Here is a 14594-nt window from a genome sequence, read left to right as displayed (position 1 = left end):
AATCACATTATGTTTGATTTTAAAGATTTACTTTTAAAAGTTAAACAACCGTTTTGGATAAAAGAGGCAGAACAACTTTTAACATCTCTCTGAACAAATATGAAAATATTCTTTTACTGATGTCAAATAAATACAATAGGTATTGAAATACAAATTCTCAAAATCTCTCCTTTGTCATATTGAATAATGCTATTTAAAGAACAAGCCATGAAAAATAAATACAAAAGAACAAATAAACAAAAACAATTTTTTATATCCTCAGTGAAAACTTCAGCAGGTTCCAGACATCTTTGTATATTTAAGGTTTATATCAGCCTTTCTTTAACGTTTTATCAACCAGCTCTTTTTTCAGCCCAACTTGCACCGCAGTGTTACTGCTAAAGTATTCACACCCCTTTGATCTGTAGCAAGGTTTTTTTTTGTTTTGTTTCAACCACAAACGTTGATATATTTTTAGAGCATTTTTGTGAAGGCTCATGGTAATTTAAGTGAAATAGTTGAAGGTGTAGGAGGTTCAGAGGTTTTACGGGTCCATTAGGATTCAGTCGGATGTCAACAGGCGACTGAAATGTTGAGAAGTTTGAATCTCTCCACAGAGATGTGATCATATTGTTTGTGTCCCTGCAATACCTGACATACAATTTGTACAATTCTAGATGAAAGGACATATCATCACCCAGCATGTTGTCTAAAACAAGCATTTACATTGTTTTCATCACAGCAGTAGATGGATGCAGTTTCACACACTGTACATAAAGTAGCTTCAATTCAGTTGATGAAGTGTTGTATCGTCACAAACCACAGATCTCTGCATTGAAGTGTGATCTGTAGGCTCTTTGTAACCAGCGCTCTGTCGCTAAGAGACAATATGTTCCCATTTATTTAGATGAATCAATGAGAAATACCAACGATAACACAGCCTGACTGACAGGAAAATAGGATTTTAGCTCCCATAACACCAGATGCAAAATCTGACTGAGAAGTGAGAGATAAAAACAGGTTGGAGAAAAAGGAAACTAATAATGTGTGAAAATGTTGAAAAAGCTGTTAGGATGGATGGAAAGGCTCAGCTAGTCTGACTGACTGTTTTCATTCCAGTTTGAAACTAAATCAAAAGTTCAACACACATTTCTTATCTACATTTCAGTATTTCTACACATTAACATTTCAAACTTCATATGGAAACAAGTTGGGCTTGTTGAAATTACAGTAAAACCCATGGCATCAGAAACGCTCCAATACCAAGAAACTTAAAGAACTGACCTCTGTTTTCCACTTTCTGTAAGTTTAACGTTTGCAGGAGAAATGCAGAGTTTTCATCAAACAGCTCAGTAGGAATCAGTTTATTGGAGCTAAATCTCCTGTGAGACTTTTTCTTATCATGGCACGTCTACTAGAGGATTCAAACACTAGTTAGGAGGTTCTACACTGGGGATCCATTTCTGAAGCAAATACGTTGGATGTGCTAATCCTCAATAGGGAGCGTAAATCAGGACGAAGGGTGTAAAATTTACAATATTCTACTGAATCAGGATCAAAATGTTTCTCAGTCTGTCTCCTTAAAATGGAGCTCAGAAGTATTCATACCCCTCCAGAGACTTCCAGAATCCCTGAAAATGACAATTGGTTTTTCACATCAACATTACTTTTGCTGCTAACTCATTATTTTATGTTATATGTTCAGGTCTGAAAATTCTCTGTGTGAAAATCATATTTTTTATTTATTTTTTAGGGAGAAATGCTCAAGAGGCTCAATGGTGTTAGTATACAAATCAATAATTCAAAGGCCAAGAAACTGAAATCACCGTTAAATGTCCCCAGTGGTCAAAAAATATTAGAAAATTAGAAAGTAAATACACTATAAGTCCAATAATAATCACTTTGTATTATTAGAGCAACACTAATAATACAAAGTGATTATTATTGGACTTATGCATTTACATTTTTTAATGTATTTGATTGAATGGAATGAGGCAAATGAATGGATGTGCAGAAATTGTAGTAAATACTCTGGATTTATCAGGATGCTAATTTCCATCCAGTCCCATAAGAAATTCACCTGTTGATGCTGAAGTACTGACTCATGCAGTGTTTATGAAAACAACCTTCAGCTGAAAACAGTCTCCACAAATCTGTTTTTTTTCTGAGAAGGTCAAATGAAGTGGATAAAAACGTGAAATAAAAACGTGCAGCACAACGTTTATCAGCTCTGACCTGGAGAAAGTTCCTGCAGCCTCTGAAACTATCATAACGCTGAATGCACTTTAAATACGGAGCCTCATCAGAGCGGCTCTGACCCGCCCACACATGTCAACACAGTTCCTGTTTCTGTAAGAGTCTTTGCCTGCAGGACCTCTTCCTCCATGATTCATGATGCAACGCAGGCAGCTTGATCTCTGCTTCAGACAGATGAACTGGGATCCACCCTGGGAAGATTACTGCGACCCGGAGCTAAACTGGAGAACCATCCCAGCTGATCCACACAGACAGACCTCTTCACGGAGCTCCTACACAATCTACAAATGAAATGTTGTTGCTTTTAAATCATATTCATAAAAGAAGCTAATAAGGAGCTGCATAATTAAAGCAAACACTTCCTCTCTCTCTGCTGCAGAGACTTCATTTATCTTATCTGCCTCATTTGCTAAATTAATTGTGATATGAGTAATTCCTGTACTGCTTCATGCTCCCCTTTGTGCTGTTTAAATTTAGTCTCTGTTTTGACTAATTACTTTCTCACCGTTTGCATACCAGGGTCAGTGAAATCTGTTTTACATTCTAACAAGCGGAGCCAACTCCGCACTTTAAGGACGCCGGCCTTGAATAAAGATTTATGGCCGGCCTGGAAGGAGGTGGAACTTTCCAGAAGATCAAGCAGGAGGGAGGAAGAAGGAGAAAGATGGAGGATTTCTATCCATGGATTCTTCCCGGCATTTACATCGATCATCATCCGTTAGGTTAGAGCGAGCAGCTCTGCTTCATGTCGATTGATGCTGAACATTTCTTCCTCTGCTCCCCCCGACATCATGTAAGTTTAAAAGTCAGTCCTTTCACTCATAATACTTGTCAGGCTTATTGATTAGTCTATTCTTCAAGCATTTTCCAAAATTAGACTCCTAGAAAAAATAAAATTCTCCAGCAGATTAATAGTGACATCTGCTGGTGGGGAATAGGAACTTGAAGCTGCAGGTTTAAATTTTCAGGAGCCATTACAGGACAAGCAGCTGCTATGAAAAGACACTCAATGAGTCACAAAGCAGGAACAGACGATCCGCAGCCGTGTGTTGTGTTAAAGTTAGAGCGAGGATAACAAGGTGACATCCATCCTCCCACTCAGAGGCTGGAGGACGACGCTGCTGCCTCACCTGATCTAAATGAGCCGAGCTCTTCTCTGCTTTCCCCTCGGTGAGCTGCTTGTCAGGCAGCAGGAAAAACTCGGCTGCTGTTGGTAAACCTGGCAGGACGGTGACCAGGAGCAGGTCCTCCCGTACGCCTGTCGCCTGCAAGGACACGAGAGACAGGAGCTGCTCAGATCAGAACCTCAGTTTAAAACCCGCTGGGCTTCATCAGATGGACCCGACCTCCGTCAGAAACCACCCTGTGAAATCATGACTTAACTGTTCCTGTTATTAAACAAGATGTCTGTGCCCCAAAAACTGCTGGAAATGTTTTAGATCTATTTTTAGACATCAGAATTTTTTAAAACTGCTTTAGTTTTCAGTTATTTACTGAAATAATAAGAAATGTTCTGAGGGAGACGGAGCAGAAAATGAGAGTTTATGAGAACTGAAGGCTTTTAATGAGGCATGCAGTTCAGGAAGCAGGTTGAACTATTGTTATGTTGGTTATAAAATACATTTTGATCAGCAACCTGAGATGAATCAGTGATTGGAAGCACATATTTAAATCATTGTGTAAAGATGAGACAAAATGTCTTCATAAAATCTGCTGCAAGCACATGAAACGACACATCCTAAAATATAATGAAACAAAATATACATTTATTAATTACAACATGCAAAGGGTCCCATTTTTAGACACAGACATCAATAATGTCACCTACTTATGATTTCTGTTTTTTACTTGTGGGAACCAGCCAAAGAAGCAAAATGTTTTTGCAGATTTTGAAAGAGAAAAAAAGTACATAGCGCCATCTGGTGGACAAATCTAAAATGTTAACAGCTAACGGTTCAAAATAAGATCAGGAACACACGAAGGTAAAAATGGATCTCAAACAACACAACAGCTTTAGCTTTTAACTTACTGCCAGATTTAAACAGACATATTTAAAACTGTACAACAACTGCCACTTCATCCACCATTGCTCTAAAAATGGCGGATGGCAGTGAATCTTAGGATTGAGCAGGCAGAGAAGGATGCTCCACACTCGTCCTTTAAATGTGGAAAAAAGGAGAAAATTGAAACTTGTGGAGCCTTTGAACCTGGAAGGATGCAGCCCCTGAATTTAGACACTCCCTTAAAGACGCCAGGAAACTTGAAATAAAACGTCTGAAAATGGAAAAATGAAGCTGGATCTTGTAGCAGGATAAATATCCAAAACACCCGGCAGGATCCACAGAGTAAGAATGAAGGTTGTTCAAAGGATTCACAGAAGGGGTAATCAGAAGTGAGGTTTGTAATTATTTAGTGAAAACAATCATTTCTCAATGTGGATTTATTTGTAAGATTTTTTCCAGTGTTACCAGTAAGGATGAAGGTAACTGGGTGATTTTAAATCAAACAGCTTTGTGAACGTGAGCAAGGGACACAAAATGAGTAACTCTCCTTTTATATCAGTGTAAACTAAATCAATAAAGAGATGAGGAAATGTTCCACTGCTCCTTCTTCCACAGCCTCAGTGATCACTCAACAGAAAGTCATCAAATCAGATTTTCATCTCAGTTTTTCCTCTCGCTGCGTTCCGCCTTCCAGGCTGAGGTTGTCACCGGGAATAAAAATAAAAAAAACCATAAAAAATAATCATGTCAGAAAGAAATAACAAGCCAGGCGTGCTCAGTGAAGATTGGAGAGGCGGATGTATTTCTGGAATCAATTTTGATTTTGCAGGATCAAAAAAGCGTGAAAGGATGATGCAAGAGGCAAAGAGCTGCTTCCGAAGAATCGGAAATATATCGGAATCCTGAGGAAGTGTCAAGAACCGGTTAATGAGTCCGACTCCGTCTCTGAAAGCCGAGTGAGCTGGAATCATTTCTTCCACCTGACAGTTGGTGTTTGTCTCCTCTGGCAGCGTCTCTCCAGGTCACCGCAGGACCAGGAGTTCTGATGTTTATTCGGTCCGGTCCTGAACTCTCAGTGTTCACCTGCTCCAGTATTACTTCACCTTCCCAGTTCTGCTTCTGACCATTAATCATGGTGAAAGTCAAACCTGTAAGGAGCTGAGCAGCAGCTTAGAGAGCGAGTTTCACCTGGATCAGAGCGTTCCGGATCACCCGGCTCACATCCTGCCTCCACTCGGCCACGTCCGGGTTGTGTTCGTCCAGGTTGGAGGAGAAGGCCAGCAGGTGGGATCGGAAATATTCTGCACGAAGCAAACACAACGTGAGGATTTTTCACTGACGGTTTGTAGCTTCAGCTCCTCATGAAGTAACATTTTACTAGAGGAAATCATCGTTTTTTCTTTTAAATTCAGGTCTTGGTGTCACAGACACAATGATACAGAAAACTGTCAGAACCAGTGGTGGGACTTGACACAAAGATTTTAGAAATTAATTACAATTATCTGTATTTCAATCAAAACCCAGAAATCGACTTTACCTCAGTAAAATCCATACTACTTGTTCAAAGTGCTTTTAAAAACAGATGGATTATGAGCAAATAGTCAATATGAACATTGTCGTATATTTTGACTGTTTTATGTTATTCTTTTGTTCTGATGCTTCCTGAGAAATTTGATGTTGAAAATTAGAATTTGTTCTCAACTGTTTTCCTTGGTAAAATAAAGAAAAAATTCATTTTAATAAAACTACAATAAAAAGTCAATTTAGTCCAATTCTACATTGACTTCAGTTGGTCACAGTTATCAAGTTCAATTTATTATTTAAATTGGTCAAAAAACTTTTTAACTTAGAGAAATTCGGCAGATGAATTCTCTGATTCAGAGCATACATGTAGAGAGGAAAACTTTTTAGTTTTATCTTAAGATCTTAGTGTTCATGCTATGACTTTACTATTTGTAGCCAGAAATATTTCTAGACTCTCTTTCTTGTAAATGAGCGAAAAGCAAAGGAGCCCTGAGTTAGCCAGCTAGCCAGCTAGCATAGCAGCGTGCGAAGCAACAGGTGAGGAAGGGCAGCGATGCATTCCTGCTTTTTATCAGACATTAAACTGTTTCCACTGTAATCAGTGAAGCCTGCAGATCAGTGGCTCTCATGGTAAGGAAAGCCGTGGCAGTTTGTGGTGGCGCCTCCTGCTGACAGAAAGGCAGCCTGTTGTTGTGACTTCTTGTTAGCTTGTTCAGAGTCTCAACTCACCGTGGACAGCGATAGTTTTCCTGTCCTGCAGGATGGCGTTCCCAGCAGACACCTGCACCGTGACTGTATTGATCCCTTCCCTGGAGAACGTACACGCCACGCTTCCCTCCAGGGTGATAACAGGCTGCTGGAGAACACACACACACACACACACACACCCACACACACACACACACACACACAGAGCCAGTCAGTTCCCCTGAGAGTCGGACATCAGCAGACGGTTCTGTAAGGAAGCCCAGCAGGACGGACTGACATCAGAACCGTCTCTGTTCATCCTTCAGGCTGCCCTCATCCCAACACAAACACTTTCACACAGCAGAGAGCCAGACAGCCGGAGCGGGCCGGACAGACAGGTTCTGGTTCTGGATTACTTAATGCACAAACTGTTTGACCAGAGATTTCTCTTCTAAACACAAAATTAAATTTTCAAATGATTTCAGTTATTAATGGTACAAAACATTGGAATGAAACGGTTCAATGACCTCCTCCTGGAGTGGATCGGTTCTCCAGAACCTTAATGACCTGATTGTTCTGTTCAGATGCTGCAGCAGAGACTCATCTAAAGGTTTGAGGACTGCGGCCCTACAGGACTGGAGTTTGAGACCCCTCTCTTAATGGAAGTTAATGTTCTGCCTTCAGGACATGATGTGCATCCACTTCTGGTTCACCTCCAGGAATTTGTCTCTTTCCTGAATGATGTGATGGATGGACATTCCCATCACTTCTATACTGGTGTGATTTGTCCCCTCCCTCGTTATTGTGGTATTAATCAAATAGAAATCATTTTGGTAGTTCTAACTGACCTCCATGGTGTCTTTAAGCTTCTGGTTACAACATTCACTATGGAGTTTTATTGTTTTTGAAGATGAGCCGATACCACAGTTTACACACCCAGAAGATGCTCCTGAGAACTCGCTGCTAGTTGAAGCCATCAGGATGTTAAAATGGGTCAAAGAACTCCTGCTGCTGAGTGGACCTCCACTCCGCTCTGGATGCAGATGGCTGTAAGATTCTCCATAACTTAGCAATCGAGACACTTTAAGCTTATGGTTCATCAGCACATTCTGCAACTGTTATCAGCGCTGATTAACAAGGCCTCGATTTTCTGCAGCCGGCGCCAACAAATATAGCTGCACGGAACAACAGAGTCAGCAACCTACTTCTTAATTGCAAACGGACACAGAGAGAAGCAGCGGGAGCGCCTTCACCGTACCTCGGTGTTATTTCCGATCCACCAGATGTAGGTGACCGTTCCCACTTGGCTGGGATGCAGAACGGCGGTCAGGTTCACTTCCTTGTTCCTCACCGCCACAAAGGGAGCAGAGAGATGGATATGCTCCAGCTGACCTGCTCAGACACACACATGCATCACAGAGTGAACTCCACGCTCTGCTGCTACATGCAAAAACTCACTAACAACTTTATTAGCTCAAATGAAGAGAAGAAATTAGCCCAGAATTCTCTGCTGCATCTGAACCAAAAGCTGCCATCTGTGGGTTGTTTTCCCCTGCTGCCCTCTGGGGTCTGCAGTGCCTCTGTCAGAGTGGCTGTCACACACGGCTGGCAGATCGGCGGCGGGCGGAGGGCTCCCTGATCAGTAAGTCACTTCCTTTTACATCTGCTACGGAGCAGAGGTTGTCAGGCCTCATCCATACGAGGCAGCTGCTGACTTGAGAGGAAGCGTAATGAGGTTTGTTCTATCTGTGTTTGTTTGTTCGATTCTGGACGGGTTCTGAGGAGATAAAGCCCCGAACGCGGTGAAGTGACAGCAGCAATTCCACACAAGGTGATAAACAGTGGGAAAAAGAGGAAGATTAGAAAAATGGAGGACAGTCCTCCGTGAATGAAAGCAGAGGTTTTTGTGTTATTGTTGTTATTTTTTAATAAAAACTCACATGTGACGTGCAGGAAGAGCGTGGCGGTCTCAGAACCCAGGCTGTTCTCCCCGGTGGCCGTCACCCGGTAGATTCCCACGGATTTGTAGATGTGCTTGATGCCGTCCTCGATGGAGCTCACGTTGGAGTACGTCAGAGCGTGACCATCTCCAAAATCCACCGTGACGCTGGTCCTCGCTCCGTCTCCCTGCACAGGACAAACTCTTCAGGTTTAATCTGCAGGACTTCATGTTTTCCTCACCATAAAAACACATCTGGTGGCTGCAGACAGACTGGATTTACTTGGCTTTAAATACAGACCCTGTAGGACTGACTGGTGGACCTTTGAGAAATGTCCAGAATTATGGGAAATTATAACATTTCTCAAACTCAAGATCACATGTAAAACTCTTAACCAACTGGATTTACTAACTTTCATGTTGTTTCGGTACATCTTAGTGTTTACAATGATTTAGTGAAATGTACCTTTAAAACTAAGAAACATTGAAACAGCTCTACATAAATCCAAATGTTACTTTATGGATGAACGATGCTAAGAAACATCATACATGTTTCAATGTGAAGAAAAGTGAAGGAAAGTGTGGAAATATAATATATAATAATCACTATTCCAGCAAAGAAAGCAGTGCAGATGTAATGCTGTGTTCACACTGGATTCCATTTGAAATGGAAGAAACTGGAAAATTAATGCTGCTGTGTTTGACAGTTTTCTGCTGGACTTTTCACTCCAGGCTTTTTCTGTTCACTGAAGGTTTGTCATTTCAGAGTTCATTTGAACTGAACCCAAAACTGATTTCTGAACTTCACCTATGATTATAAAAAAATGTTTTTAATCTTTATGAAATTACAGGTTCTACTCAATGTAAGCCAATAACTTGATTTCTTTAGTTTAAACAAAGAATAAGATTTATTTTTTGTTCAACAAAGTTACTCTTTCCATCCAGTAAAACACGCTCAGTGTTCAGAGAACAAAGGACCAAATCTAAGTGAATAAATGTTTTCTGATTCTCTCCTGAGCAACAAACGAAAGTTCAACTCTTTCTGGAAGAATTGGACTGGATAACTGAACTGTTGGATTTCATTTTTACTTTGTGAAATTTCCTTTTAAGTAACGTTGAAGCAGCACCACTCACTCTGGACCTTTGAGTTTAAAAACCCAAGTGATTAATTAATGTTGGTGCTTTACTTGACTGGAGTTTCCGATTAATCTGATTCTCTAAACTTCAGTTAGAAAAATAAACTTTTCACTCTGCAGCTCTCTCTCTCTCTCTCTCTCTCTGATGATTTGGAGCTGGAAGCTCTTTGATTGGCAGTAATAAATTCACTCTTCTCTTTTGAAACGTTTGGGTCGATTCTTTGTTCTGAACCAGAACACGAACAAAACGAATGGACACCAAGTGTGAAAATAACAGCGTTTCAGTTCGACCAAAGAGTTCTGGTCTCCATAGAAACGGCTGAGCCAGGAACATTTCCTTGGATGTGTTGAAGCAGTGGGCACCGCGGCTGACGTTCACAGATTGATTTTATAATTGTAAAAGGTTTATTTAAATTCCTTCCCCTGCTGAATGAAATGACTCAGCAGCTGGTGTGACTGGGAACGCGCTCACCTCCTCCAGGAACACCAGGAAGGTGACGTTGGCGCCCAGCGTGGCGGTCAGCCGGCCCTCGCTGGTGACCAGGTGGAGGCCTTTGGGAGCCTGGATGGGGCAGTGCTGCCGCCGGGCCGTGTACTCTGCTATCACTCCTGCTGTGCAGTTATTGGACACCACCTTCCTGTAGCTGAGGGTGGGGGGACAGACACCATCTGACCATGTACACATGGAAACAACAACATGCATCTCTATGTGGTTCTGTTCAAACCCTGTTGAGATAAGAGTCTGTCTTCCTGTCATCACACAGAATTCACTATGATTATTTATTAAACTTCACCTCAGCTGGTTTTCCTTCATTCTGTTTCCTTTTTGTCTCCTTTTCCTGCCAACATGTTCTGTTTACTACAGTTTGTCCTTCTGGCTGTTTGCTTTAGTTACAAACAAACTTTTTTGCTGCAGACACTTTTCCTCCTCTGCTGTCCTTGTAGCTGCTGTTCTGCAACACTTTCAGGCGCCATCAGCAGAACAGGTTCTGTGTTGATATGAATCATCATGTTGAACACTCAGTTTTCCTTGTTTTACAGACATCAATCAGTAAACCGATGTCCTGATGTTTCTCTGCTTTAGCACACCTGATCCAAATAATTACTACACTACTGCAGAACCTGACAACATGCTGAGGATGCAATCCAGTCGTTTAGACTGTGTGTGTCGAACCAGGTACGTCTAAAGTTGCAGGACAAAACCCTTCAGGACTCCAATTTGACACGGTGGTTTAGATATTCACTCTATTTGGGGCTTCAGATAAAATTCTGTTAAAAAGTTTTTCAACTCTTTAGCTGTGATGTTCTCATTAACTAACTAATTAACTTCCTGGTTCTGATCTGACGCTCGTCCTGCTCCCATCCCGTCTTGTTCACCCCGTGCTGTTGAGAAAAGTCATTCCCGTGGTGCAGCTGCGGGACATGGAGGACGGATGGAACCAGAAGGCCGGGCTGCACTTCCCATCAGTCCGCCTTTCGTAGCCATAATCACTGCAATGAAACCAAGAGACGGTGATCCAATCAGAAACAACGGGGATCTGAAATCGTTGTTAGAGTTATGGTGAAGTTTGCATTCTAGTAAAACTTATTGTACAAATTATTTTAATCCTATTAGGACATTTTCAAAATACGCAAGAGATTTCACCAAAGAAGAACTCATAGAGTAATCTAATAATAGTGAGATTTTCCTGCAAAGCAAACATCAGAATTACATCTTCATCGTGTTCAGTTGAGTTTGAGTCACAGAACCGGGAAGGCAATAGGCTGATTGTAAACCCTCGCTACGTAGCTGCCCAGCTAATTCTTTTGAGCAACTTCATCACCAGCTGGCATGCAGGTGGAAGGTGATGATTGGTGCTGCTCTTAAAGGCACAGAACCTGGTCACCTAGCAACCACTGAGTGAACCATGAACCCCTGTGTGTCCCATCATATTCTGAAGCCTTGTCTGAACTCCAAACGCAGCAGCAAATCTACAACAGAACGACTGGAAATAAATCCAGTAGGTGCACCGGCCTAGTCAAAGTCCAAGCCTGAACGTGTTCTGGAATGGAAACCTGTGAACTGCGATTAACTAAATGTCATTAAGAAAATGTGTCAATATAAGAGGCTGCTGTTTGTGATGGATCATAAACTCGATGCTGAACTTTGTTGCTGTGACATCAGTGATGGTGAGGAACCCCCTCTGAGTTTGGACTGCAGATACCAGCCTATTAGGTGTTTGTGCTACAAATTAAAAGGCAGAGCAGCTCTGTGTCCCCAAACTGATGGGGACAAATTGCCCCAATTAGAGCGACATGCACACAGATGCAGAAGTGTTGTGATTGTTAATGAAAGCTATTAGGCGCTGTGATTTATGGTTCTGATGAAGCTCATTGCAGGAGCTGCCTCCTCCAGAGGCCTGCAGATTTGGGACCAAAGCATGAAAAAAATGAATGCAATTAAATAGTGAGAGAAAGCAGTTTTCATCTGGATGCAGATAAACCGACATCTTCCTGACATTAAGAGTCACTGCTGCAAAAATGTCTGTGAAGGATCGTTTTATCTCTGAACACTTTGTCCTTCAAGACGTGAGCGATGGCAAACATTAAAACAGAATCAATAAAATGTCTGAGAGTGAAAAACACGTTGGCTCCTCCACTTTTTCTCTCTCACACACAAATGCAGAAATATTCACACATTAGCGAAACACGGTGAGGATGTGCCAAGGCTGATATGCATTTCTAATCTGCAGGATGGAAACTATTTATCCCCTGATCCTGTTTTCTTACAGGGAGCCAAACTGAGACAGAAATCTCTTCGTCAATAACTGCAGAAGGTGTTTCACACGTTTCCAAACCTCGTTTATCCACAGAGACATTCAGTGTTTGACTGGTGATGGAGGTGGAACATTATTGTAAAATCTACAGAAATTCAGAATAAATAGGCACAAAGTGTAAAACATGAAACAATATCAAAATTCATCATGAGAGGAATCAATCCAGAACATTTTAGATGTGAGGGCAGAACTCCAGGACCCGGATGGATCAGCCATCTGTCCACTGTCCCTGAACAGAACCCTGAACAGAACCCTGAACAGAACCCAGAACAGAACCCTGAAAACAGAACCCTGAAAACAGAACCCTGAAAACAGAACCCTGAAAACAGAACCCTGAACAGAACCCTGAACAGAACCCAGAACAGAACCCTGAGGTTCAGATAATGGACGTTTCACGTTGGTTTTCACAGAGATGAGTGGAACTGGAACATCAACTAGATCATAATCATGTCAATACATAAAGGTTTTTTGGTCGGTATTCTGAAACTTTTCCCAGTTTAGAACTGGACCTTCAAATAAGATAATCTGCAGATCAACTGTCATGATGAGCAACAGGAAGAGGAAGAGGATCCCTGATCCTTCAGAAACATCAGATCGGTGCTGTTCTTAAAGGGTTCATAAAGTGTGTGGGGACATAAAATGTCCTCTGGGTTGAACTGTGGACAGCAGGAAACAGACTGATGACTGAAAAGTCTCAAACTGAACTGTAAAAGCAGAATCCATTCTCATTTAAATGTTTTGATCTCAACCATGTTGAAGAAGAAATGCAGGGAAGATTTTTTCAGTTTCTCAGCCTAAAATCTTTTCTGTGAAAATGAAGTGAAAAAGAAAAAGTAAGTAGTACTGAAATAATCTAGATCTACAGATTTAAAGCTCACATCTGTAAACCTGGATATTTAGTTGTCATTTTTTGTGAAAGTATTTTTTCCAGTATTTCTTACATTAAATATTATTTCATAAGCATTTAGAGGAGGACTGCCAGAAGGCCTGTGATGGAAATGATTATGGAAAATATTGAGCAAATATTTATTGGTTTGTTATTTCTAGAGAAAATATGTTTTTAGCATTTTAGCTCCTCAATAATAAGTAAAAAATTAGGAAATTTTGCTTCCATTTATTCTGATATTAAGTTTTTGTAGTTTTTTTCTAAATCGTCTTTGCATGTGTGTGTGTGTGTGTGTGTGTGTGTGTGTGTGTGTGTGTGTGTGTGTGTGTGTGTGTGTGTGTGTGTGTGTGTGTGTGTGTGTGTGTGTGTGTTGGCTTGTGAAGGACTGGTGACCTGTCCATGGTGGATGAATTAATAAACTGACTCTTTTCAACCCAGGCATCTGATTGGTTAGTGAAGCAAACTTTAGCCGGATTATAAAACCCTCAGCAGGATTAGCTCCGCCCCCAGGCTTTGATTGGTCAGAGTGAGAGAAAATATGTATTTATGATGTGCTGCTATGCATCCCTATGAAATTAATAACTGAATAGTGGACCAATAATCTGTTCCTTTTAAAAATAAAGTATTTTATTCTTTGTTTAATTATAAACTTACTCATCAAACACTAAAAGTGTCTAAAACATACAAATGTACTTATTTTTTGATGTGGGATTTTTCTCAGATCCATTTGAAGCTGTTTGTGTTCTGGCTGAGATCACTAACATGAAATTGGACAGAAATGTAGGAAACAAAATCCAAAGATAACAAAATAAAAGGTGCATTGAGAATAAGGAAAGGTTGTCAGATTATTAGGGGATGAACTGAGGTCAGCACTGACCACTCGAAGTCCGCCTCCGTGCAGTCGCAGGGAGCCAAGGTCATCGCCACGGAGTACGTCTTTCCCATGACGCACCTGGAGGTCGGCTTCAGCTTCCGGTAGATTCTCTTCACGCCCATCAGACACGGCTCACCCTGCCGAGCAGATCAGAAAACAGATCACAGGAAAATCACACCAACATTCATTAAAAACTAGGAGGAAATGATTTAAACGATGCAAACAGAAATACACCAACATTGTCTGCAACTGCAATCCTACTGGGGTTCCATTTTAAACTTATTCACTAATATTAATATAATCTGAAAATGAACCTTAATCTGCCAAACATTTTTAGATTTACTGAATCAGCTGAGGACTAAAAAATGACCTGAGCTCCGGTTTCCCTCGACATCCCGCCTCCAGGCAGCAGGTGTCAGTAGTGAGATGTCAAAGAAACCTGATTGTATCACAAATAGACTTCCAGGTTCTGAAAATGAGAAGCTGAAACTTCT

General features: G+C 41.1%; 1 protein-coding gene across 6 annotated transcripts in view; it reads right to left on the bottom strand.

The window, feature by feature from the left end:
- The window catches only part of LOC122829502 (VPS10 domain-containing receptor SorCS1), a 140389-nt gene that overhangs the window by 7633 nt on the left and 118162 nt on the right, over positions 1-14594 (bottom strand). For 5 of the 6 annotated variants that reach the window (XR_006370380.1, XR_006370378.1, XR_006370379.1 and 2 more), the window contains exons 16-23: positions 14104-14237; positions 10902-11015; positions 9997-10168; positions 8390-8576; positions 7708-7841; positions 6492-6618; positions 5427-5539; positions 3366-3500 (exon numbers count right to left, since the gene is read on the bottom strand). Coding sequence is in view for 3 of the 6 variants with exons in the window: in XM_044114095.1 (XP_043970030.1) it covers positions 3366-3500; positions 5427-5539; positions 6492-6618; positions 7708-7841; positions 8390-8576; positions 9997-10168; positions 10902-11015; positions 14104-14237 (1116 nt within the window). In the remaining 3 variants the exon portion in view is untranslated. The remainder of the gene's footprint in view (positions 1-3365; positions 3501-5426; positions 5540-6491; positions 6619-7707; positions 7842-8389; positions 8577-9996; positions 10169-10901; positions 11016-14103; positions 14238-14594) is intronic. The other variant, XM_044114096.1, reaches the window with a different exon arrangement.

The sequence above is a fragment of the Gambusia affinis genome, linkage group LG04, assembly GCF_019740435.1.
Source record: "Gambusia affinis linkage group LG04, SWU_Gaff_1.0, whole genome shotgun sequence".
NCBI classification, from domain to species: Eukaryota; Metazoa; Chordata; class Actinopteri; order Cyprinodontiformes; family Poeciliidae; genus Gambusia; species Gambusia affinis.
This window is presented reverse-complemented; position numbering and strand designations above follow the sequence as displayed.